Genomic DNA, 26,857 nt, shown 5'->3' on the forward strand with positions numbered 1-26,857 from the left:
AGATTTCTCATTCCGGGAGCTTAAGACGAAAGTCAGGCATAAACGTTAGGTTAAGTGCCTTTTTGACCCCATTTCTGGTAAGTACGTGTGTTCAGAGATGTGTTCAACGCACAGTCGCTCAGCTTCTAGGCACAAGGCACTGGGAGGCTTCTGTCAGGCCGGGGGAGCGGCGGTCTGACTGTGCTGCACGGTACCAGAGTCGGGTCCTACGGGTCCGGGGCTTTTACGTTTAGCTCAAAACCACTTGCCCTGAACTTTCAGGCCTTTTCATTCAATGTGCACGATTTCACAGGAGTGCTTTCTCCAGGCTGCACCTAGCCCACCCGAGGCCAAGAGACTCACTGCGAAGTGCAGTGAGGTCCCCACCGAGGACCCGTCCGGGGCGGGGACAGCCCAGGAAGCCCGCAGGAGAAGCCCGAGGAGAGGCCCCGGAGGGCCAAGGAGGGCAGGCCACCCACGGCCCGGCTCTGGGGAGCAGAGCCCAGGCGCGCACCTTCATGAATTCGTCCTTGTCGAAGCAGAGCCTGTCCGGCCCCTTGGGCAGGTTCATCCTACTTCTCTCCATCCCGCCGGCCGCCGCCTCTCAGCACCGACACTCGAGCGAGGAGGAAAGGTAGGAGGCTGCGCTCCCCGACGCTACCGGTGAAGCCACGGCGTTTCCATCGCACAGAAGGCACTGCTTCCTCCAACATGGCAACGCCCCCGCCCGGCCATTGAAAGAGGACGCTGCAGGCCCGCCTCCGCCTGCCTCCGCCAAGAGAGGCGCGAGGGCCGCTACCGTCGAGCCAGCAGGTGATCCTGCCCCCGATCGGCGGAGGGCGACACTACAACCTCGCCTACGTTTCTGCAGGGCAGCCCCACCGCTGTTGATGCCCCCTGAGCCAGAGAAGGGAGGGCGGGGAGGGTCAGGGGTGCTCCTTCCCCACCTCGCCCTTTCCCTTGGAATATCGGCCTGCGAACCTCTTCCAGGACCTTCTCCCGAGATTGTCCCGCGGGAAGCATAGCCGTGGCTGGATGCTGGCCCTTTACTTCTGCGGCCGGTTGTCCAGAGAGGGGGGCGCGTCTGGGTGTCAGGCCTCCAGTCCCGGGCGCCGCCGCTGCAGCCGCCTGGGCGCGGAGGCCTCTGTGGGAACCGGGCTTCCGCCCTTAGCCCCGGCACCCACCCGCGAGCGTGGCTTCTCCCCCGCTGAGCTTGGCTCCAGCGATCTGTAGGGAGGAAGGTGGTCAGCTGGCAGCCTCGGGTCATCTGGGCCGCTCCCAGCTCCACTTCAGCTCAGCTGCGGGGTGGCCACAAGTTTGGGTTCTGAGAGCTCTTAAAGAATCACCTCGCTACCGGCCGGCCGACAAAACGCAGCCGACAAGTAGATGTGGGAGCATGTTTATGTCCAGTCCGCTCTAGAATGGGCGGAATCGTGTGTTTGTGGCTAGCGTTGGTTCGATCGCCACACCTGCCCCCAATTTCCGAGACCCCCTCCTCCTCCTGCCATCCACCCCACATTTATTTTGAGATTTTTCTTTCCTCTTCCCTTGCTCTTTCTCCCACTGTCCTCCCCTTTAGTGGGAATGTCATGGTCAAATGATGATTCATTTCTCTTTTTTTCCTCCGTGAGACTCTGACAGCTCAAACCACAGATCTCACGTGCGCCCTTCAGGCTGCAACTTTGCTGTAATAGCCCAGGACTGGGCTGCCCCTCCCAATGCTGTGATCTCCCAGAGATAGCACAAGCAGTCCTTAGAAAGGGATGGGACACAGCAAGACAAGGGCTTACAGCGAGTCTTGCATTCGAGTCACTCCAAACGGGAAACTGGTCAATTTTTTTTTTTTTTTTTTAATGTGAGTACAGGGATGCCGGGGTGGCTCACTTAGTTAAGCCGCTGCCTTCGGCTCAGGTCATGATACCAGCGTCCTCAGATCGAGTCCCACATCGGGCTCCTTGCTCAGCATGGAGCCTGTTTCTCCCTCTGCCTCTGCCTGCCATTCTGTCTGCCTGTGCTCGCTCTTCCCCCCCCCCCCCCGATAAATAAATTAAAAAAAATCTTTAAAACCTGAGTACAGAATCTGAAACAATACATTCCCTAGCAGTGGGCCTGGCAAGGCCTTGTTGAGGAAAACGTTCCCAGGCAATATCCAGAGACTATGACAGGTAGGATGAGAGCTGGAATCTTATTTGGAGAATCAGAATAAATTGCCAGGGGAGCAACTATGAAAGTGCATTCTATGCCCTGATGTGGTCATTTAGATATAGGGAATGAAAGCCTCATTATTTGGTCTTTGTTTGATTACTCTTATTATGAAAATTCTCAAGCATACACCAAAGTGTGTAGAGCAGAAGGATCCCAGCCCTTCCGAGTACTTATCACTCTGCTTCCCCAACTGTTTCATAGGCCCTCCTCCTTCTACTGCCCCCAACGTGCCTGTATTTTTGTTTTTGGGGGAGAGGGGAGGTCTGGATATATTTTAAAGTAAATCCCAAACATCACATCATTCCCTGCTCCCCAAATACCTTGGTTTACACATCAAAGAAGGAGGAGGAAGAGGTGGAGGAGGGGAAGACTGAGAAGGAGGAGGGATGAAGAAGAGAGATTTCCGCACAGGCCCACTATGCCAGAATCAATAGGTGTAATAAGCTATTCCGATTGGCTCTGAGAGGCATGACTTTTAGCCTCTCAGACTTTTAGGGCCACAGTGCTAATAAGCGACAAGGGCAAATTCAGGCAGAGCAAACAGCAAGGCTCACACTCATCACAAAGGCACCGAGGGGGGGGCAAGTGTGCCAGACCGACAGAACAAAGTTGTCTGGGAACCCCACCTGCCCTAGAAGTCCAGATGAGTGAGTAGTTGAAGTGTTTTTTTTACCTTCATTGTCATTCCTTTATGAAATTATTGCCGGCCTTTGGTAAAGACATGAACCTGAGCTAGGCTCGGTTGGAGTTTCTGTCCAATATGGCCCTTTCTTGAAGGGGGCAGCATCTCGAGGCCATGGAGGTTTACCCAGGAGGGGAGTTGGGATATGCTCCAAGCCACAAGGATTTTTTCTGATCAACAATTGATATCTGTTGGATCGCTCCAGGATGTATCTTACGGAACGACAGCAAAGTAAGGATCGAAGGATGGAACCCTGGGTAGACTGCCTCGATTCTAACTGTCTCCTAGTTAATAGACAGTTTTGATATGCTAGCTCTGGGGGAGCAATGAAGGGGGCTGAGTTGAAATGGACTCTCCTGCGGATGGGTCCTAATATGGGTTTGTGTGCATGGAGACCTTGGCCTGGGGCGGTGGCACACGGAATCTGAATGCTTCTCCTAACCAGAGGTATTACGTCATCTCCAAAAGACAAGTTTCCAGGGGAAGACTAGATTTGATCTGATTGGTGCCTCAGGAAAGCCCCACATGCTGATATTGGAAACCAGGCCTCTGATGAGAGATAGCAGGAAACCAAAACAATGGACCCCATTAGGGCCTAGGGCCCTGTCCCGTTCAATCTCCTTCTCTGGGGACATCCATCTACAGTATGAGTGGAGATGGATGCTCAGCTGGTTCCAGGCAGCCCTTGTTTGTCCTGGGCTTTCTATACTATTGAGGTGGCCTTGGGGACTTTGGAGGTTTCTCCTAGTTTGTATGATTGTGGTCAATGGAAGGGGCATAATTCCCGTGGAGTTGAGAGTCACAGACCTGATGTGTGGCTCCAGAGTCCCCAGGCTGGAGGGTATGGAAGCCAGGAATGTGGAGATAGAAGTCTGGAAACACACACTCGGCTTGTTTTGGGGACGTAGGTATGGCAGTCCCGATCTACAGATCGTGAGGGTGTGAAGTTAAGGTTTATGTTCTGAAGCCTGAGAAGCTAGGTTGGGAATACATGACGAGCTAAGGCCATGGCGGGTCTGTTGTGCTCAGTGTGCGGTCAGCTCTCTGGGTGTTGGTCAGGAAGTCCGGGCTCAGGCTGTGTCACACAGTGTATTAGTGCCCAGATTTGTCTTTATAATTTGTGTACAGAAGGGTGCCGTGTAGTTCTATCCTCATTTGGGGTGTCTGGGAAGCTCCATAGGGCAACATTTTGTTTTTTTCCTGGAGGGCAGGCAGAGTGCTGCCTTGTAGTTCCAGAATTGCCAAACGTGATGTCTAGGGGGCCAGGAGTGTGAGGACGGACATTGGAGAACAGAAGTTTCACATAGGTTTAAGGGCGAGGGCAAGGCCGGCACACTCTGCAGAGCTGAATCGAGATGTCGTGCATCTGAATTCAGGGCGAGGATCAGACGTTGGCTCAGGTTGGAGTTCCTGTCCATGATTTCCCCTTCAGAAAGGGGGTGGGGGCTTCAGAAAGCCATCACGGTTTTCCCACGCTGGGAGTTGTGAGATGCTCCAAAACGCAAGGATTCCTTCTGCAGGACATTTGAGACCTTTTGGATGGGTCCAGGACGTTCCCTATGGAACGACGCCAGAGCAGGGTTCTAAGGGCGGAGCCCTGGGCAACCCGCCTCGCATCTCAATTGTCTCCTAGGGACAAGACAGGTTCTATCTGCTGGCTCTGGGGGAGCAACCGAGAAGCCAGAGTTGAAATGGACTCTCCTGCGGATGGATCCTAATGTGGGTTTGTGTCCATGGAGACCTTGGAAATGGGTGGTGGCACCGGGCCCTGAAGGATTCTCCTAACCCTAAGTTTTGACACAGTTCCGGCCTGCTATTTTCCCATGTCGAGACAAGATTTGCCTCCGGAAACCCCCGCATGCTGGTATTTGAAAACATGCCTCTGAGGAGAAATGCCTGGAAACGAAAGCAATGGATCCGATTACGGCCTAGGGACCTGTGAGGTTCAATCTACTACCCTGGTGACATCCAACTACATCCACTATGAGTGGAGGTAGATGCTCAGCTGTTGTCAGACGCCCTTGTTTGTCCCGGGCGGCCTACACAATTGGGATGGCTTCAGGGACTGTGGAGGTTTCTCCTAAGTTGGAGGCGTGTGGTCCAGTGAATGGGCAGAACTCCAGTGGAGTGGGCAGGCACATACCTGCTGTGTGGCTCCAGGGGCCCCAGCCTAGAGGGTGTGTGGGCCAGGAGTGTGGGGATAGAAGTCTGAAAACACAAACTCGGCTTACGTTTGGGGACATAAGTATGGCAGGCCCGATCTACAGACCGTGAGGAGAACTCTTCGGGATATGAAGAAAGAGTGAGTGTGAGGCATTTATTCAGGCTTTTGTCTCTGGATTTTGTGTCAACAATGGCCGTGGAATGTCAAGGAGGTCTCATGGGCCATGGACAAGTCTTGCTCTCTGTGGATTTAGCACGGACCCAATTGTTTTGGGTCCAACTTGGGGATGGGAGGAGTCCTTTCAGTTTGGTTACCTCAGGTGTCCCACCAAAAGAGGGATTTCAAAGCAGAGCCCTGGGGAGGGGCGAATGGACAAACCGAACTATGGTTAGTTCCAGCCACTGAGAGGCCTTCCTTGAGGACAGAACTCACACTGAGGGTCACAATAAGGGTTTATGCCTTCTAGGCGCTCAAGCAAGGGCGGGAATCATGGTCCACACTGTTGCTCCTACACTGAACGTTGGGCTCCATGCCAACCACATGTATTCTTGCCATGGGGAAGTAGTAGTTCTGATTTTTTCATCTCTTTCACCGCTGGGCCGTGATTGGAGTTAAGGTCTAGGTTGTGTAGTCTGAAAACCGAGCTTGGAATGAGATGACGACTTAAGTCCATGTCAGGTCCGACGTGCTCAGTGTGGAGCCAGCTCGCTGAGTGTTGGTCGGGAGGTTCAGGCCTAGGCTGCATCAGACCAGGCATTAGTTTTCAGGGTATATTGTATAATTGGGTAGAGTCGAGTGCCGTGCAGCTTGATCCTCATTTAGCATTTCTGGGTAGCCCCAAGGGCGACGTTTCTTCTGGAGGGCAGGCAGAGTGCTGCTTTGTGGCTCCGGAATTCCCAAACTGGATGCCCTTTGGGCAAGGAGTGTGAGGACGGAAGAATAAGAACACAAGTTAGGCGTAGGTTTCGGGACGAGGGCACGGCAGGCACCCTCTTCAGATCTGAATCGGGACTTCGAGCATCTGAAGTCAGGGAGAGGTTCAGACCTAGGCTCAGGTTGGAGTTTCTGTCCATTATGGCCCTTTCTTGAAGGGGGCAGCATCTCGAGGCCATGGAGGTTTACCCAGGAGTGGAGTTGGGATATGCTCCAAGCCACAAGGATTTTTTCTGATCAACAATTGAGATCTGTTGGATCACTCCAGGATGTTTCATACGGGACGACAGCAAAGCAGGGATCGAAGAATGGAACCCTGGGCAGACGGCTTCGATTCTAACTGTCTCCTAGTTAAAAGACAGTTTTGATATGCTAGCTCTAGGGGAGCAAGGGAGGGGGCTGAGTTGAAATGGACTCTCCTGCGGATGGGTCCTAATGTGGGTTTGTGTGCTTGGAGACCATGGCACGGGGCGGAGGCACACGGACCCTGCATGCTTCTCCTAACCAGAAGTTTTGCGTCATCCCATAAGACAAGTTTCCCATGTGGAGACTAGATTTGATCTGATTGGTGCCTCAGGAAAGCCCCACATGCTGATTTTGGAAATCAGGCCTCTGATGAGAGATAGCATGAAACCAAAACCATGGACCTTATTAGGGCCTAGGGCCCTGTCCCGTTCAATCTCCTTCTCTGGGGACATCCATCTACAGAATGAGTAGAGATGGATGCTCAGCGGGTTCCATACAGCCCTTGTTTGTCCTGGTTGTTCTATGCTATTGGGAAGGCCTTGGGGACTTTGGAGGTTTCTCCTAGTTTGTATGATTGTGGTCATTGGAAGGGGCAGAATTCCCGTGGAGTTGAGAGTCACAGACCTGATGTGTGGCTCCAGGGTCCCCAGGCTGGAGGGTATGGAAGCCAGGAATGTGGGGATAGAAGTCTGGAAACACACACTCGGCTTGTTTTGGGGACCCAGGTATGGCAGCCCGATCTACAGATCGTGAGGGGAACTCTTTGGGATATGAAGAAAGAGCGAGTGTGAGGCGCTTATTCAGGCTTTTGTCTCTGGATTTTGTGTCATGATGGGCGTGGAATGTCAGGGAGGCCTCATGGGTCATGGATGAGTCTTGCTCTCTGTGGATTTGGCCCGATCCCCATTTGGGGGTCAATCTGTGGGATGGGAGGAGTCCTTTCAGTTTGGTTCCCTCATTCTAAAGCAGAGCACTGGGGAGGGGCGAATGGACAACCCGAACTATGGTTAAAAATGGGGGCCTAGTGGCATGGCAAGCCCAATATGCCGTCTCTTGGTCCAACCACTGAGAGATTTTACTTGGGGACTGGGCTCTCGCTGAGGGTCACAATGCGTATTTGTTACCAACGAGGCCCTCAAGCATGGCGGGGTCAAAGGGACTCACGGCTATCAAGTACGCAGAACGCCAACCCCAAGATTTTTTGCCATGGGGAAAGATTTCTGATTTCTGCCTCATGTTCAACCCTGGGCAGTGATTGGAGAAACGTCTAGGTTCTGAAGCCTGAATACCGAAGTTGGGAAGAGTTGACGACCTAAGGCTTTGGCAGGTCCAATGTGTTCAGTGTGTGTCCAGCTTGCTGGGTGTGGGTCGGGAAGTCCAGGCTCAGGCTGTGACAGAAAGGGCATGAGTGCCCAGGGCATCCTGTAGAATTGGGGTACAGTCAAGTGGCGAAAAGATTGATCCTATTGGGGGTTTCTGCTTAGCCCCAGAGGGCAATGTTTTTTGTTCTGGAGGGCAGGCAGAGGGCTGCATTTTAGTTCTGGAATTGCCATACTGGAGGACTGTGGGCCAGGAGTTGAGGACAGAAGTCTGAGAACACCCGCAGCCTTAGGTTTCTGGGCGAGCGCATGGCAGGTACGCTCTGCAGAGCTGAATCGAGATCTCGTGCATCTGAAATCAGGTGAGGATCTGACGAACGCTCTGGTTGGAGTTTCTGTCCCTTATGGCCCTCTTCATGAAGAGGTGGTGGATCACGAGGCCATGGAATTTTTCCGACGATCGGAGTTGTGAGATGCTCCAAACCGTAAAGATTCTTCTGCAGGACAATTGAGACCTGTTGGTTGGCTCCAGGACTTCCCATACGGATCGACTCCGAGTAGGGTTCTAAGGATGGATGGCTGGGAACCCCGACTCTCCTTCCTCTTGTGTCCTAGTGACAAGACAGGTTAGATCTGCAGGATCTGGGGGAGAAACTGACAGGGTTGAGTTGAAATGGACTATCTTGTGGATGGGTCCTAATGTGGGCTTGTGTCCATGGAGACCTTGGAATGAGGCAGTGGCACAGGGTCCCTGAAGGGTTCTCCTAACCAGAGTCTTTGACACAGCTCCAACGTGCAACATTCCCACGTGGACACGAGATTTGTTCTGATGGGTGCCTCAAGAAACAGCCATATGCTGCTATTGGAATCCAGGCCTCTGAGGAGAGATGCCTGGACAACAAAGCAATGGATCCGATTAGGATCTAGGGTCCTGCTCATTCCAATTTACCTCTGGGGACATCTGTCCATGGGTCTAGGTGCAGGTAGATGCTCAGCCGGTGTCAGACCGCCCTTGTTTTTCCTGGGCAGTCAACACTATTGGGATGGCCCCGGGCACTTTGGACGTTTATCATCCTATTTCTAGGTTTGTGGCCAATGGAATGGGCAGAATTCCTAGGTACAGTCCTCAGGTTTGGCTCCAAGAACCTGTGCCTGTAGGTTTTGTGGGCCAGGGCTGTGGGGACAGTTGTCTGAAATCACAAACTCGGCTTAGGTTTCGGGTCGTAGGTATTGCCGGACTGATCTACAGACCTTAAGGAAAACTCTTCAGGTTATGAACAAGGCGGCGAGTGTGAGACGCTTGCTCAAGATTTTGTCTCTGGATATTGAGTCACTGATGGCCGTGGAATGTCCGGGTGGCCTCCGGGGCCATGGACGAGTCTTGCTCTCTGGGCATTTGGCCCGATCCTAAGAGTTTGGGGTTATTGTTTGAGATGGGAGGAGTCGGTTTTGTTTTGTTTTTAACTCAGGTTTCCCACCAAAAGAGAGTTTCCAGAGCAGAGCCCTGGGGAGGGGCGACTGGACAAGCAGAAAGCTGGTTAAAACTTAGGGCCCAGGGGCATGGCAAGCCCATTATGACGTCTAATGGTCCAGCCACTGAGAGGACTTACTAGAGGACAGGACTTACGCTGAGGGTCACAATGCGTGCTTGTGCCTTCTTCGTACTCAAGCATGGGCGGGGCCTTATGGTGAACGCTGGTTTCTCCTACACTGAACGTGGGACAACATGCCAACCACAAGGTCTCTTGCCATAGGGAAGGAGGAGTTCTGATTTCTGCATCACATTCACCCCTTGGCGGGGTGTGGAGTTAAGGTCTATGTTCTGAAGCCTGAGAACCTAGGTTGGGAATTGATGACGAGCTAAGGCCATGGCTGGTCTGTTGTGCTCAGTGTGCGGTCAGCTGTCTGGGTGTTGGTCAGGACGTCTTGGCTCAGGCTGTGTCAGACAGTGTATTAGTGCCCAGATTTGTCGATATAATTTGTGTACAGTAGGGTGCCGTGTAGGTCTATCCTCATTTGGGGTGTCTGGGAAGCTCCATAGGGCAACATTTTGTTTTTTTCCTGGAGGTCAAGCTGAGTGCTGCCTTGTGGGTCCAGAATTGCCAAACGTGAGGTCTTGGGGGCCAGGAGTGTGAGGACGGACATTGGAGAACAGAAGTTTCCCATAGGTTTAAGGGCGAGGGCAAGGCCGGCACACTCTGCAGAGCTGAATCGAGATGTCGTGCATCTGAATTCAGGGCGAGGATCAGACGTTGGCTCAGGTTGGAGTTCCTGTCCATGATTTCCCCTTCAGAAAGGGGGTGGGGGCTTCAGAAAGCCATCACGGTTTTCCCACGCTGGGAGTTGTGAGATGCTCCAAAACGCAAGGATTCCTTCTGCAGGACATTTGAGACCTTTTGGATGGGTCCAGGACGTTCCCTATGGAACGACGCCAGAGCAGAGTTCTAAGGGCGGAGCCCTGGGCAACCCGCCTCGCATCTCAATTGTCTCCTAGCGACAAGACAGGTTCTATCTGCTGGCTCTGGGGGAGCAACCGAGAAGCCAGAGTTGAAATGGACTCTCCTGCGGATGGATCCTAATGTGGGTTTGTGTCCATGGAGACCTTGGAATGGGGTGGTGGCACCGGGCCCTGAAGGATTCTCCTAACCGGAAGTTTTGACCTGGTTCCAGCCTGCTATTTTCCCATGTCGAGACAAGATTTGCCACCGGAAACCCCCGCATGCTGGTATTTGAAAACATGACTCTGAGGAGAGATGCCTGGAAACCAAAGCAATGGATCCGATTACGGCCTAGGGACCTGTGAGGTTCAATCTACTACCCTGGTGACATCCAACTATGGTATGAGTGGAGGTAGATGCTCAGCTGTTGTCAGACGCCCTTGTTTGTCCCGGGCGGCCTACACAATTGGGATGGCTTCAGGGACTGTGGAGGTTTCTCCTAATTTGGAGGCTTGTGGTCAAGTGAAAGGGCAGAACTCCAGTGGAGTGGGCAGGCACAGTCTTGATGTGTGGCTCCAGGGGCCCCAGCCTGGAGGGTGTGTGGGCCAGGAGTGTGGGGATAGAAGTCTGAAAACACGAACTCGGCTTACGTTTGGGGACATTAGTATGGCAGGCCCGATCTAGAGACCGTGAGGAGAACTCTTTGGGATATGAAGAAAGAGTGAGTGTGAGGCATTTATTCAGGCTTTTGTGTCTGGATTTTGTGTCAACAATGGCCGTGGAATGTCGAGGAGGACTTATGGGCCATGGACAAGTCTTCCTCTCTGTGGATTAGGCACGAACCCAATTGTTTTGGGTCCATCTTGAGGATGGGAGGAGTCCTTTCAGTTTGGTTACCTCAGGTGTCCCACCAAAAGAGGGATTTCAAAGCAGAGCCCTGGGGAGGGGCGAATGGACAAACCGAACTATGGTTAGTTCCAGCCACTGAGAGGCCTTCCTTGAGGACAGAACTCACGCTGAGGGTCACAATGTGGGTTTATGCCTTCTAGGAGCTCAAGCAAGGGCGGAAATCATGGTTCACACTGTTGCTCCTACACTGAACTTTGGGCTCCATGCCAACCACATGTATTCTTGCCATGGGGAAGTAGTAGTTCTGATTTTGTCATCTCTTTCACCGCTGGGCCGTGATTGGAGTTAAGGTCTAGGTTGTGTAATCTGAAAACCGAGCTTGGGAAGAGATGACGACTTAAGTCCATGTCAGGTCCGACGTGCTCAGTGTGGAGCCAGATCACTGAGTTATGTTCGGGAAGTTCAGGCCTAGGCTGCGTCAGACGAGGCTTTAGTTTTCAGGGTATATTGTATAATTGGGGGAGAGTCGAGTGCCGTGTAGCTTGATCCTCATTTAGCGTTTCTGGGTAGCCCCAAGGGCAACGTTTTTCTTCTGGCGGGCAGGCAGAATGCTGCTCTGTGGCTCCGGAACTCCCAAACTGGATGCCCTTTGGGCAAGGAGTGTGAGGACGGAAGAATAAGAACACAAGTTAGGCGTAGGTTTTGAGACGAGGGCACGGCAGGCGCTCTCTGCAGATCTGAATCGGGACTTCGTGCATCTGAAGTCAGGGAGAGGTTCAGACCTAGGCTCAGGTTGGAGTTTCTGTCCATTATGGCCCTTTCTTGAAGGGGGCAGCATATCGAGGCCATGGAGGTTTACCCAGGAGGGGAGTTGGGATATGCTCCAAGCCACAAGGATTTTTTCTGATCAACAATTGAGATCTGTTGGATCGCTCCAGGATGTTTCATACTGAACGACAGCAAAGCAGGGATCGAAGGATGGAACCCTGGGCAGACTGCCTCGATTCCAACTGTCTCCTAGTTAATAGACAGTTTTGATATGCTAGCTCTAGGGGAGCAAGGGAGGGGGCTGAGTTGAAATGGACTCTCCTGCGGATGGGTCCTAATGTGCGTTTGTGTGCATGGAGACCTTGGCCTGGGGCGGTGGCACACGGCCCTGAATGCTTCTCCTAACCAGAGGTTTTGTGTCATCTCCAAAAGACAAGTTTCCCATGTGGAGACTAGATTTGATCTGATTGGTGCCTCAGGAAAGCCCCACATGCTGATATTGAAAACCAGGCCTCTGATGAGAGATAGCAGGAAACCAAAACCATGGACCCCATTAGGGCCTAAGGCCCTGTCCCGTTCAATCTCCTTCTCTGGGGACATCCATCTACAGTATGAGTGGAGATGGATGCTCAGCTGGTTCCAGGCAGCCCTTGTTTGTCCTGGGCGTTCTATGCTATTGGGATGGCCTTGGGGACTTTGGAGGTTTCTCCTAGTTTGTATGATTGTGGTCAATATAAGGGGCAGAATTCCCGTGGAGTTGAGAGTCACAGACCTGATGTGTGGCTCCAGGGTCCCCAGGCTGGAGGGTATGGAAGCCAGGAATGTGGGGATAGAAGTCTGGAAACACACACGCGGCTTGATTTGAGGACCTAGGTATGGCAGTCCCGATCTACAGATCGTGAGGGGAACTCTTTGGGATATGAAGAAAGAGCGAGTGTGAGGCGCTTATTCAGGCTTTTGTCCCTGGATTTTGTGTCAAGGATGGGCGTGGAATGTCAGGGAGGCCTCATGGGCCATGGATGAGTCTTGCTCTCTGTGGATTTAGCCCGATCCCAATTTGGGGGTCAATCTGTGGGATGGGAGGAGTCCTTTCAGTTTGGTTCCCTCATTCTAAAGCAGAGCACTGGGGAGGGGCGAATGGACAACCCGAACTATGGTTAAAAATGGGGGCCTAGGGGCATGGCAAGCCCAATATGCCGTCTCTTGGTCCAGCCACTGAGAGACCTTACTTGGGGACTGGGCTCTCGCTGAGGGTCACAATGTGTATTTGTGACCAACGCAGCCCTCAAGCATGGCGGGGTCAAAGGGCCACACTGCTATCAACTACGCAGAAGGCCAACCCCAAGATTTCTTGCCATGGGGAAGGATTTCTGATTTCTGCCCCATGTTCAACCCTGGGCAGTGATTGGAGAAAACATCTAGGTTCTGAAGCCTGAAAACCGAAGTTGGGAAGAGTTGACGAAGTAAGGCTTTGGCAGGTCCGATGTGTTCAGTGTGAGTCCAGCTGGCTGGGTGTGGGTCGGGAGGTCCAGGCTCAGGCTGTGACAGAAAGGGCATGAATGCCCAGGGCATCCTGTAGAATTGGGGTACAGTCAAGTGGCGAAAAGATTGATCCTATTGGGGGTTTCTGCTTAGCCCCAGAGGGCAATGTTTTTTCTTCTGGAGGGCAGGCAGAGGGCTGCATTGTAGTTCTGGAATTGCCAAACTGGAAGGCTTGTGGGCTAGGAGTTGAGGACAGAAGTCTGAGAACACCAGCAACCTTAGGTTTCTGGGCGAGCGCATGGCAGGTACGCTCTGCAGAGCTGAATCGAGATCTCGTGCATCTGAAATCAGGTGAGGATCTGACGAACGCTCAGGTTGGAGTTTCTGTCCCTTATGGCCCTCTTCATGAAGAGGTGGTGGATCACGAGGCCATGGAATTTTTCCCACGATGGGAGTTGTGAGATGCTCCAAACAGTAAAGCTTCTTCTGCAGGACGATTGAGACCTGTTGGTTGGCTCCAGGACTTCCCATACGGATCGATTCCGAGTAGGGTTCTAAGGATGGATGGCTGGGAAGCCCGACTCTCCTTCCTCTTGTGTCCTAGTGACAAGACAGGTTAGATCTGCTGGATCTGGGGGAGAAACTGACAGGGTTGAGTTGAAATGGACTCTCTTGTGGATGGGTCCTAATGTGGGTTTGTGTCCATGGAGACCTTGGAATGAGGCAGTGGCACAGGGTCCCTGAAGGGTTCTCCTAACCAGAGTCTTTGACACAGCTCCAACGTGCAACATTCCCACGTGGACACGAGATTTGTTCTGATGGGTGCCTCAAGAAACAGCCATATGCTGCTATTGGAATCCAGGCCTCTGAGGAGCGATGCCTGGACAACAAAGCAATGGATCCGATTAGGATCTAGGGGCCTGCTCATTCCAATTTACCTCTGGGGACATCTGTCCACGGGTCTAGGTGCAGGTAGATGCTCAGCTGGTGTCAGACCGCCCTTGTTTTTCCTGGGCAGTCAACACTATTGGGATGGCCCCGGGCACTTTGGACGCTTATCATCCTATTTCTAGGTTTGTGGCCAATGGAATGGGCAGTATTCCCAGGTACAGTCCTCAGGTTTGGCTTCAAGAATCTGTACCTGTTGGTTTTGTGGGCCAGGGCTGTGGGGACAGTTGTCTGAAATCACAAATTCGTCTTAGGTTTTGGGTCGTAGGTATTGCAGGACTGATCTACAGACCGTGAGGAGAACTCTTCAGGATATGAACAAGGGGGCGAGTGTGAGACAATTGCTCAAGATTTTGTCTCTGGATATTGTGTCACTGATGGCCGTGGAATGTCCCGGTGGCCTCCTGGGCCATGGACGAGTCTTCCTCTCTGGGCATTTGGCCCGATCCCAAGAGTTTGGGGTTATTGTTTGAGATGGGACGAGTCGGTTTTGTTTTGTTTTTAACTCAGGTGTCCCACCAAAAGAGAGTTTCCACAGCAGAGCCCCGGGGAGGGGCGACTGGACAAGCAGAAAGCTGGTAAAAACTGGGGGCCCAGGGGCATGGCAAGCCCATTATGACGTCTAATGGTCCAGCCTCTGAGAGGACTTACTAGAGGACAGGACTCACGCTGAGGGTCACAGTGCGTGTTTGTGGCCTCTTTGTACACAAGCATGGGCGGGGCCTCATGGTGAACGCTGGTTTCTCCTACACAGAACGTGGGACAACATGCCAACCACAAGGTCTCTTGCCATAGGGAAGGAGGAGTTCTGATTTCTGCATCACATTCTCCCCTTGGCGGGGTGTGGAGTTAAGGTCTATGTTCTGAAGCCTGAGAAGCTAGGTTGGGAATAGATGACGAGCTAAGGCCATGGCGGGTCTGTTGTGCTCAGTGTGCGGTCAGCTGTCTGTGTGTTGGTCAGGAAGTCCGGGCTCAGGCTGTGTCAGACAGTGTATTAGTGCCCAGATTTGTCGATATAATTTGTGTACAGAAGGGTGCCATGTAGGTCTTTCCTCATTTGGGGTGTCTGGGAAGCTCCATAGGGCAACATTTTGTTTTTTTCCTGGAGGGCAGGCAGAGTGCTGCCTTGTGGGTCCAGAATTGTCAAACGTGAGGTCTTGGGGGCCAGGAGTGTGAGGACGGACATTGGAGAACAGAAGTTTCCCATAGGTTTAAGGGCGAGGGCAAGGCCGGCACACTCTGCAGAGCTGAATCGAGATGTTGTGCATCTGAATTCAGGGCGAGGATCAGACGTTGGCTCAGGTTGGAGTTCCTGTCCATGATTTCCCCTTCAGGAAGGGGGTGGGGGCTTCAGAAAGCCATCACGGTTTTCCCACGCTGGGAGTTGTGAGATGCTCCAAAACGCAAGGATTCCTTCTGCAGGACATTTGAGACCTGTTGGATGGGTCCAGGACGTTCCCTACGGAACGACGACAGAGCAGGGTTCTAAGGGCGGAGCCCTGGGCAACCCGCCTCGCATCTCAATTGTCTCCTAGCGACAAGACAGGTTCTATCTGCTGGCTCTGGGGGAGCAACCGAGAAGCCAGAGTTGAAATGGACTCTCCTACGGATGGATCCTAATGTGGGTTTGTGTCCATGGAGACCTTGGAAAGGGGTGGTGGCACCGGGCCCTGAAGGATTCTCCTAACCGGAAGTTTTGACACAGTTCCAGCCTGCTATTTTCCCATGTCGAGACAAGATTTGCCACCGGAAACCCCCGCATGCTGGTATTTGAAAACATGCCTCTGAGGAGAGATGCCTGGAAACCAAAGCAATGGATCCGATTACGGCCTAGGGACCTGTGAGGTTCAATCTACTACCCTGGTGACATCCAACTACGGTATGAGTGGAGGTAGATGCTCAGCTGTTGTCAGACGCCCTTGTTTGTCCCGGGCGGCCTACACAATTGGGATGGCTTCAGGGACTGTGGAGGTTTCTCCTAATTTGGAGGCGTGTGGTCAAGTGAAAGGGCAGAACTCCAGTGGAGTGGGCAGGCACAGACCTGATGTGTGGCTCCAGGGGCCCCAGCCTGGAGGGTGTGTGGGCCAGGAGTGTGGGGATAGAAGTCTGAAAACACAAACTCGGCTTACGTTTGGGGACATAAGGATGGCAGGCCCGATCTACAGACCGTGAGGAGAACTCTTCGGGATATGAAGAAAGAGTGAGTGTGAGGCATTTATTCAGGCTTTGGTCTCTGGATTTTGTGTCAACAATGGCCGTGGAATGTCGAGGAGGCCTCATGGGCCATGGACAAGTCTTCCTCTCTGTGGATTTGGCACGAACCCAATTGGTTGGGTCCATCTTGGGGATGGGAGGAGTCCTTTCAGTTTGGTTACCTCAGGTGTCCCACCAAAAGAGGGATTTCAAAGCAGAGCCCTGGGGAGGGGCGAATGGACAAACCGAACTATTGTTAATTCCAGCTACTGAGAGGCCTTCCTTGAGGACAGAACTCACGCTGAGGGTCACAATGTGTGTTTATGCCTTCTAGGCGCTCAAGCAAGGGCGGGAATCATGGTCCACACTGTTGCTCCTACACTGAACGTTGGGCTCCATGCCGACCACATGTATTCTTGCCATGTATTCTGATTTTTTCATCTCTTTCACCGCTGGGCCGTGATTGGATTTAAGGTCTAGGTTGTGTAGTCTGAAAACTGAGCTTGGGAAGAGATGACGACTTAAGTCCATGTCAGGTCCGACGTGCTCAGTGTGGAGCCAGCTCGCTGAGTGTTGGTCAGGAAGTTCAGGCCTAGGCTGCGTCAGAACAGGCATTAGATTTCAGGGTATATTGTATAATTGGGGGAGAGTCCAGTGCCGTGCAGCTTGATCCTCATTTAGCGTTTCTGGGTAGCCCCAAGGGCAACGTTTTTCTTCTGGAGGGCAGGCAGAGTGCTGCTTTGTGGCTCCGGAACTCCCAAACTGGATGCCCTTTGGGCAAGGAGTGTCAGGACGGAAGAATAAGAACACAAGTTAGGCGTAGGTTTCGGGACGAGGGCACGGCAGGCACTCTCTGCAGATCTGAATCGGGACTTCGTGCATCTGAAGTCAGGGAGAGGTTCAGACCTAGGCTCAGATTGGAGTTTCTGTCCATTATGGCCCTTTCCTGAAGGGGGCAGAATCTCGAGGCCATGGAGGTTTCCCCAGGAGGGGAGTTGGGATTTGCTCCAAGCCACAAGGATTTTTTCTGATCAACAATTGAGATCTGTTGGATCGCTCCAGGATGTTTCATACGGAACGACAGCAAAGCAGGGATCGAAGGATGGAACCCTGGGCAGACTGCCTCGATTCTAACTGTCTCCTTGTTAAAAGACAGTTTTGATATGCTAGCTCTAGGGACCAACGGAGGGGGCTGAGTTGAAATGGACTCTCCTGCGGGTGTGTCCTAATGTGCGTTTGTGTGCATGGAGACCTTGGCCCTTGGCGTTGGCACACGGACCCTGAATGCTTCTCCTAACCAGAGGTTTTGCGTCATCTCCAAAAGACAAGTTTCCCATGTGGAGACTAGATTTGATCTGATTGGTGCATCAGGAAAGCCCCACATGCTGATATTGGAAACCAGGCCTCTGATGAGAGATAGCAGGAAACCAAAACCATGGACCCCATTAGGGCTAGGGCCCTGTCCCGTTCAATCTCCTTCTCTGGGGACATCCATCTACAGTATGAGTGGATATGGATGCTCAGCTGTTTCCAGGCAGCCCTTTTTTGTCTTGGGCGTTCTATGCTATTGGGATGGCCTTGGGGACTTTGGAGGTTTCTCCTACTTTGTATGATTGTGGTCAATGGAAGGGGCAGAATTCCCGTGGAGTTGAGAGTCACAGACCTGATGTGTGGCTCCAAGGTCCCCAGGCTGGAGGGTATGGAGGCCAGGAATGTGGGGATAGAAGTCTGGAAACACACACTCGGCTTGTTTTGGGGACGTAAGTATGGCAGTCCCGATCTACAGATCGTGAGGGGAACTCTTTGGGATATGAAGAAAGAGCGAGTGTGAGGCGCTTATTCTGGCTTTTGTCCCTGGATTTTGTGTCAACGATGGGCGTGGAATGTCAGGGAGGCCTCATGGGCCATGGATGAGTCTTCCTCTCTGTGGATTTGGCCCGATCCCAATTTGGGGGTCAATCTGTGGGATGGGAGGAGTCCTTTCAGTTTGGTTCCCTCATTCTAAAGCAGAGCACTGGGGAGGGGCGAATGGACAACACGAACTATGGTTAAAAATTGGGGCCTAGGGGCATGGCAAGCCCAATATGCCGTCTCTTGGTCCAGCCACTGAGAGACCTTACTTGGGGACTGGGCTCTCGCTGAGGGTCACAATGAGTATTTGTGACCAATGCGGCCCTCAAGCATGGCGGGGTCAAAGGGCCACACTGCTATCAACTACGCAGAACGCCAACCCCAAGATTTCTTGCCCGGGGGAAGGATTTATGATTTCTGCCTCATGTTCAACCCTGGGCAGTGATTGGAGAAAACGCCTAGGTTCTGAAGCATGAAAACCGAAGTTGGGAAGAGATGACGACCTAAGGCTTTGGCAGGTCCGATGTGTTCAGTGTGAGTCCAGCTGGCTGGGTGTGGGTCGGGAGGTCCAGGCTCAGGCTGTGACAGAAAGGGCATGAATGCCCAGGGCATCCTGTAGAATTGGGGTACTGTCAAGTGGCAAAAAGGTTGATCCTCATTGGGGGTTTCTGGTTAGCCCCAGAGGGCTATGTTTTTTGTTCTGGAGGGCAGGCAGAGGGATGCATTGTAGTTCTGGAATTGCCAAACTGGAGGGCTTGTGGGACAGGAGTTGAGGACAGAAGTCTGAGAACACCAGCAACCTTAGGTTTCTGGGCGAGCGCATGGCAGGTACGCTCTGCAGAGCTGAATCGAGATCTCGTGCATCTGAAATCAGGTGAGGATCTGACGAACGCTCAGGTTGGAGTTTCTGTCCCTTATGGCCCTCTTCATGAAGAGGTGGTGGATCACGAGGCCATGGAATTTTTCCCACGATGGGAGTTGTGAGATGCTCCAAACCGTAAAGCTTCTTCTGCAGGACAATTGAGACCTGATGGCTGGCTCCAGGACTTCCCATACGGATCGATTCCGAGTAGGGTTCTAAGGATGGATGGCTGGGAAGCCCGACTCTCCTTCCTCTTGTGTCCTAGTGACAAGACAGGTTAGATATGCTGCATCTGGGGGAGAAACTGACAGGGTTGAGTTGAAATGGACTCTCTTGTGGATGGGTCCTAATGTGGGTTTGTGTCTATGGAGACCTTGGAATGAGGCAGTGGCACAGGGTCCCTGAAGGGTTCTCCTAACCAGAGTCTTTGACACAGCTCCAACGTGCAACATTCCCACGTGGACACGAGATTTGTTCTGATGGGTGCCTCAAGAAACAGCCATATGCTGCTATTGGAATCCAGGCCTCTGAGGAGCGATGCCTGGACAACAAAGCAATGGATCCGATTAGGATCTAGGGGCCTGCTTATTCCAATTTACCTCTGGGGACATCTGTCCACGGGTCTAGGTGCAGGTAGATGCTCAGCTGGTGTCAGACCGCCCTTGTTTTTCCTGGGCAGTCAACACTATTGGGATGGCCCCGGGCACTTTGGACGCTTATCATCCTATTTCTAGGTTTGTGGCCAATGGAATGGGCAGAATTCCCAGGTACAGTCCTCAGGTTTGGCTCCAAAAACCTGTGCCTGTAGGTTTTGTGGGCCAAAGCTGTGGGGACAGTTGTCTGAAATCACAAACTCGGCTTAGGTTTCAGGTCGTAGGTATTGCAGGACTGATCTACAGACCGTGAGGAGAACTCTTCAGGATATGAACAAGGGGGCGAGTGTGAGACGCTTGCTCAAGATTTTGTCTCTGGATATTGTGTCACTGATGGCCGTGGAATGTCCCGGTGGCCTCCTGGGCCATGGACGAGTCTTCCTCTCTGGGCATTTGGCCCGATCCCAAGAGTTTGGGGTTATTGTTTGAGATGGGAGGAGTCGGTTTTGTTTTGTTTTTAACTCAGGTGTCCCACCAAAAGAGAGTTTCCAGAGCAGAGCCGTGGGGAGGGGCGACTGGACAAGCAGAAAGCTGGTAAAAACTGGGGGCCCAGGGGCATGGCAAGCCCATTATGACGTCTAATGGTCCAGCCTCTGAGAGGACTTACTAGAGGACAGGACTCACGCTGAGGGTCACAGTGCGTGTTTGTGGCCTCTTTGTACACAAGCATGGGCGGGGCCTCATGGTGAACGCTGGTTTCTCCTACACAGAACGTGGGACAACATGCCAACCACAAGGTTTCTTGCCATAGGGAAGGAGGAGTTCTGATTTCTGCATCACATTCTCCCCTTGGCGGGGTGTGGAGTTAAGGTCTATGTTCTGAAGCCTGAGAAGCTAGGTTGGGAATAGATGACGAGCTAAGGCCATGGCGGGTCTGTTGTGCTCAGTGTGCGGTCAGCTGTCTGGGTGTTGGTCAGGAAGTCCGGGCTCAGGCTGTGTCAGACAGTGTATTAGTGCCCAGATTTGTCGATATAATTTGTGTGCAGAAGGGTGCCATGTAGGTCTATCCTCATTTGGGGTGTCTGGGAAGCTCCATAGGGCAACATTTTGTTTTTTTCCTGGAGGGCAGGCAGAGTGCTGCCTTGTGGGTCCAGAATTGTCAAACGTGAGGTCTTGGGGGCCAGGAGTGTGAGGACGGACATTGGAGAACAGAAGTTTCCCATAGGTTTAAGGGCGAGGGCAAGGCCGGCACACTCTGCAGAGCTGAATCGAGATGTTGTGCATCTGAATTCAGGGCGAGGATCAGTCGTTGGCTCAGGTTGGAGTTCCTGTCCATGATTTCCCCTTCAGAAAGGGGGTGGGGGCTTCAGAAAGCCATCACGGTTTTCCCACGCTGGGAGTTGTGATATGCTCCAAAACGCAAGGATTCCTTTTGCAGGACATTTGAGACCTGTTGGATGGGTCCAGGACGTTCCCTACGGAATGACGAAGGAGCAGGGTTCTAAGGGCGGAGCCCTGGGCAACCCGCCTCGCATCTCAATTGTCTCCTAGCGACAAGACAGGTTCTATCTGCTGGCTCTGGGGGAGCAACCGAGAAGCCAGAGTTGAAATGGACTCTCCTACGGATGGATCCTAATGTGGGTTTGTGTCCATGGAGACCTTGGAAAGGGGTGGTGGCACCGGGCCCTGAAGGATTCTCCTAACCGGAAGTTTTGACACAGTTCCAGCCTGCTATTTTCCCATGTCGAGACAAGATTTGCCACCGGAAACCCCCGCATGCTGGTATTTGAAAACATGCCTCTGAGGAGAGATGCCTGGAAACCAAAGCAATGGATCCGATTACGGCCTAGGGACCTGTGAGGTTCAATCTACTACCCTGGTGACATCCAACTACGGTATGAGTGGAGGTAGATGCTCAGCTGTTGTCAGACGCCCTTGTTTGTCCCGGGCGGCCTACACAATTGGGATGGCTTCAGGGACTGTGGAGGTTTCTCCTAATTTGGAGGCGTGTGGTCAAGTGAAAGGGCAGAACTCCAGTGGAGTGGGCAGGCACAGACCTGATGTGTGGCTCCAGGGGCGCCAGCCTAGAGGGTGTGTGGGCCAGGAGTGTGGAGATAGAAGTCTGAAAACATGAAATCGGCTTACGTTTGGGGACATAAGGATGGCAGGCCCGATCTACAGACCGTGAGGAGAACTCTTCGGGATATGAAGAAAGAGTGAGTGTGAGGCATTTATTCAGGCTTTGGTCTCTGGATTTTGTGACAACAATCGCCGTGGAATGTCGAGGAGGCCTCATGGGCCATGGACAAGTCTTCCACTCTGTGGATTTGGCACGAACCCAATTGTTTTGGGTCCATCTTGGGTATGGGAGGAGTCCTTTCAGTTTGGTTACCTCAGGTGTCCCACCAAAAGAGGGATTTCAAAGCAGAGCCCTGGGGAGGGGCGAATGGACAAACCGAACTATGGTTAGTTCCAGCCACTGAGAGGACTTCCTTGAGGACAGAACTCACGCTGAGGGTCACAATGTGTGTTTATGCCTTCTAGGCGCTCAAGCAAGGGCGGGAATCATGGTCCACACTGTTGCTCCTACACTGAACGTTGGGCTCCATGCCAACCACATGTATTCTTGCCATGGGGAAGTAGTAGTTCTGATTTTTTCATCTCTTTCACCGCTGGGCCGTGATTGGAGTTAAGGTCTAGGTTGTGTAGTCTGAAAACGGAGCTTGAGAAGAGATGACGACTTAAGTCCATGTCAGGTCCGACGTGCTCAGTGTGGAGCCAGCTCGCTGAGTGTTGGTCGGGAGGTTCAGGCCTAGGCTGCGTCAGACCAGGCATTAGTTTTCAGGGTATATTTTATAATTGGTGGAGAGTCGAGTGCCGTGCAGCTTGATCCTCATTTAGCGTTTCTGGGTAGCCCCAAGGGCAAAGTTTTTCTTCTGGAGGGCAGGCAGAGTGCTGCTTTGTGGCTCCAGAACTCCCAAACTGGATGCCCTTTGGGCAAGGAGTGTCAGGACGGAAGAATAAGAACACAAGTTAGGCGTAGGTTTCGGGACGAGGGCACGGCAGGCACTCTTTGCTGATCTGAGTCGGGACTTCGTGCATCTGAAGTCAGGGGGAGCTTCAGACCTAGGCTCAGGTTGGAGTTTCTGTCCATTATGGCCCTTTATTGAAGGGGGCAGCATCTCGAGGCCATGGAGGTTTCCCCAGGTGGGGATTTGGGGTATGCTCCAAGCCACAAGGTTTTATTCTGATCAACAATTGAGATCTGTTGGATCGCTCCAGGATGTTTCATACGGAGCGACAGCAAAGCAGGGATCGTAGGATGGAACCCTGGGCAGACTGCCTCGATTCTAACTGTCTCCTAGTTAAAAGACAGTTTTGATATGCTAGCTCTAGGGGAGCGACGGAGGGGGCTGGCTTGAAATGGACTCTCCTGCAGATGGGTCCTAATGTGCGTTTGTTTGCATGGAGTCCTGGGCCCAGGCCGGTGGCACACGGACCCTGAATGCTTCTCCTAACCAGAGGTTTTGCGTCATCTCCAAAAGACAAGTTTCCCACCTGGAGACTAGATTTGATCTGATTGGTGCCTCAGGAAAGCCCCACATGCTGATCTTGGAAACCAGGCCTCTGATGAGAGATAGCAGGAAACCAAAACCATGGACTCCATTAGGGCCTAGTGCCCTGTCCCGTTCAATCTCCTTCTCTGGGGACATCCATCTACAGTATGACTGGAGATGGATTCTCAGCTGGTTCCATGCAGCCCTTGTTTTTCCTGGGCGTTCTATGCTATTGGGATGGCCTTGGGGACTTTGGAGGTTTCTCCTAGATTGTATGATTGTGGTCAATATAAGGGGCAGAATTCCCGTGGAGTTGAGAGTCACAGACCTGATGTGTGGCTCCAGGGTCCCCAGGCTGGAGGGTATGGAAGCCAGAATGTGGGGATAGAAGTCTGGAAACACACACTCGGCTTGTTTTGGGTACGTAAGTATGGCAGTCCCGATCTACATATCGTGAGGGGAACTCTTTGGGATATGAAGAAAGAGCGAGTGTGAGGCGCTTATTCAGGCTTTTGTCCCTGGATTTTGTGTCAACGATGGGCGTGGAATGTCAGGGAGGCCTCATGGGCCATGGATGAGTCTTCCTCTCTGTGGATTTGGCCCGATCCCAATTTGGGGGTCAATCTGTGGGATGGGAGGAGTCCTTTCAGTTTGTTTCCCTCATTCTAAAGCAGAGCACTGGGGAGGGGCGAATGGACAACACGAACTATGGTTAAAAATTGGGGCCTAGGGGCATGGCAAGCCCAATATGCCGTCTCTTGGTCCAGCCACTGAGAGACCTTACTTGGGGACTGGGCTCATGCTGAGGGTCACAATGTGTATTTGTGACCAATGCGGCCCTCAAGCATGGCGGGGTCAAAGGGCCACACTGCTATCAACTACGCAGAACGCCAACCCCAAGAGTTCTTGCCCGGGGGAAGGATTTATGATTTCTGCCTCATGTTCAACCCTGGGCAGTGATTGGAGAAAACGTCTAGGTTCTGAAGCCTGAAAACCGAAGTTGGGAAGAGATGATGACCTAAGGGTTTGGCAGGTCCGATGTGTTCAGTGTGAGTCCAGCTGGCTGGGTGTGGGTCGGGAGGTCCAGGCTCAGGCTGTGACAGAAAGGGCATGAGTGCCCAGGGCATCCTGTAGAATTGGGGTACTGTCAAGTGGCAAAAAGGTTGATCCTCATTGGGGGTTTCTGTTTAGCCCCAGAGGGCAATGTTTTTTCTTCTGGAGGGCAGGCAGAGGGCTGCATTGTAGTTCTGGAATTGCCAAACTGGAGGGCTTGTGGGCCAGGAGTTCAGCACAGAAGTCTGAGAACACCAGCAACCTTAGGTTTCTGGGCGAGCGCATGGCAGGTATGCTCTGCAGAGCTGAATCAAGATCTCGTGCATCTGAAATCAGGTAAGGATCTGACGAACGCTCAGGTTGGAGTTTCTGTCCCTTATGGCCCTCTTCATGAAGAGGTGGTGGATCACGAGGCCATGGAATTTTTCCGACGATTGGAGTTGTGAGATGCTCCAAACCGTAAAGATTCTTCTGCAGGACGATTGAGACCTGTTGTTTGGCTCCAGGACTTCCCACACGGATCGATTCCGAGTAGGGTTCTAAGGATGGATGGCTGGGAAGCCCGACTCTCCTTCCTCTTGTGTCCTAGTGACAAGACAGGTTAGATCTGCTGGATCTGGGGGAGAAACTGACAGGGTTGAGTTGAAATGGACTCTCTTGTGGATGGGTCCTAATGTGGGTTTGTGTCCATGGAGACCTTGGAATGAGGCAGTGGCACAGGGTCCCTGAAGGGTTCTCCTAACCAGAGTCTTTGACACAGCTCCAACGTGCAACATTCCCACGTGGACACGAGATTTGTTCTGATGGGTGCCTCAAGAAACAGCCATATGCTGCTATTGGAATCCAGGCCTCTGAGGAGCGATGCCTGGACAACAAAGCAATGGATCCGATTAGGATCTAGGGGCCTGCTCATTCCAATTTACCTCTGGGGACATCTGTCCACGGGTCTAGGTGCAGGTAGATGCTCAGCTGGTTTCAGACCGCCCTTGTTTTTCCTGGGCAGTCAACACTATTGGGATGTCCCCGGGCACTTTGGATGTTTATCATCCTATTTCTAGGTTTGTGGCCAATGGAATGGGCAGAATTCCCAGGGTCAGTCCTCAGGTTTGGCTCCAAGAACCTGTGCCTGTAGATTTTGTGGGCCAAAGCTGTGGGGACAGTTGTCTGAAATCACAAACTCGGCTTAGGTTTCAGGTCGTAGGTATTGCAGGACTGATCTACAGACCGTGAGGAGAACTCTTCAGGATATGAACAAGGGGGCGAGTGTGAGACGCTTGCTCAAGATTTTGTCTCTGGATATTGTGTCACTGATGGCCGTGGAATGTCCCGGTGGCCTCCTGGGCCATGGACGAGTCTTCCTCTCTGGGCATTTGGCCCGATCCTAAGAGTTTGGGGTTATTGTTTGAGATGGGAGGAGTCGGTTTTGTTTTGTTTTTTAACTCAGGTGTCCCACTAAAAGAGAATTTCCAGAGCAGAGCCCTGGGGATGGGCGATTGGACAAGCAGAAAGCTGGTAAAAACTGGGGGCCCAGGGGCATGGCCATCCCATTATGACGTCTAATGGTCCAGCCCTTGAGAGTACTTACTAGAAAACAGGACTCACGCTGAGGGTCACAGTGCGTGTTTGTGGCCTCTTTGTACACAAGCATGGGCAGGGCCTCATGGTGAACGCTGGTTTCTCCTACCCTGAACGTGGGACAACATGCCAACCACAAGGTCTCTTGCCATAGGGAAGGAGGAGTTCTGATTTCTGCATCACATTCTCCCCTTGGCGGGGTGTGGAGTTAAGGTCTATGTTCTGAAGCCCGAGAAGCTAGGTTGGGAATAGATGACGAGCTAAGGCCATGGCGGGTCTGTTGTGCTCAGTGTGCGGTCAGCTGTCTGGGTGTTGGTCAGGAAGTCCGGGCTCAGGCTGTGTCAGACAGTGTATTAGTGCCCAGATTTGTCAATATAATTTGTGTACAGAAGGGTGCCGTGTAGGTCTATCCTCATTTGGGGTGTATGGGAAGCTCCATAGGGCAACATTTTGTTTTTTTCCTGGAGGGCAGGCAGAGTGCTGCCTTGTGGGTCCAGAATTGCCAAACGTGAGGTCTTGGGGGCCAGGAGTGTGAGGACGGACATTGGAGAACAGAAGATTCACATAGGTTTAAGGGCGAGGGCAAGGCCGGCACACTCTGCAGAGCTGAATCGAGATGTCGTGCATCTGAGTTCAGGGCGAGGATCAGACGTTGGCTCAGGTTGGAGTTCCTGTCCATGATTTCCCCTTCAGGAAGGGGGTGGGGGCTTCAGAAAGCCATCACGGATTTCCCACGCTGGGAGTTGTGAGATGCTCCAAAACGCAAGGATTCCTTCTGCAGGACATTTGAGACCTGTTGGATGGGTCCAGGACGTTCCCTATGGAACGACGCCAGAGCAGGGTTCTAAGGGCAGAGCCCTGGGCAACCCGCCTCGCATCTCAATTGTCTCCTAGCAACAAGACAGGTTCTATCTGCTGGCTCTGGGGGAGCAACCAAGAAGCCAGAGTTGAAATGGACTCTCCTGCGGATGGATCCTAATGTGGGTTTGTGTCCATGGAGACCTTGGAAAGGGGTGGTGGCACCGGGCCCTGAAGGATTCTCCTAACCGGAAGTTTTGACACAGTTCCAGCCTGCTATTTTCCCATGTCGAGACAAGATTTGCCACCGGAAACCCCCGCATGCTGGTATTTGAAAACATGCCTCTGAGGAGAGATGCCTG

The 26,857-nt window shown here is 52.6% G+C and overlaps 1 protein-coding gene across 17 annotated transcripts in view; it reads right to left on the reverse strand.

Annotated features, from left to right (window-relative positions):
• LOC309857056 (conserved oligomeric Golgi complex subunit 2-like) overlaps positions 1 to 26,857 on the reverse strand; it is a gene marked incomplete at its 5' end in the record, with an annotated part of 269,912 nt that overhangs the window by 94,915 nt on the left and 148,140 nt on the right. For 4 of the 17 annotated variants that reach the window (XR_014307455.1, XM_082749946.1, XM_082749954.1 and 1 more), the window contains one exon: positions 494 to 876. The exons of 3 other annotated variants lie outside the window; for them this stretch is intronic. Coding sequence is in view for 1 of the 14 variants with exons in the window: in XM_082749946.1 (XP_082606072.1) it covers positions 494 to 565 (72 nt within the window). 10 more of the 17 variants (XM_082749950.1, XM_082749951.1, XM_082749952.1 and 7 more) reach the window with 8 other exon arrangements.

Source organism: Mustela nivalis (genome assembly GCF_964662115.1).
Source record: "Mustela nivalis genome assembly, contig: HAP1_SCAFFOLD_292, whole genome shotgun sequence".
Classification (NCBI taxonomy): Eukaryota; Metazoa; Chordata; class Mammalia; order Carnivora; family Mustelidae; genus Mustela; species Mustela nivalis.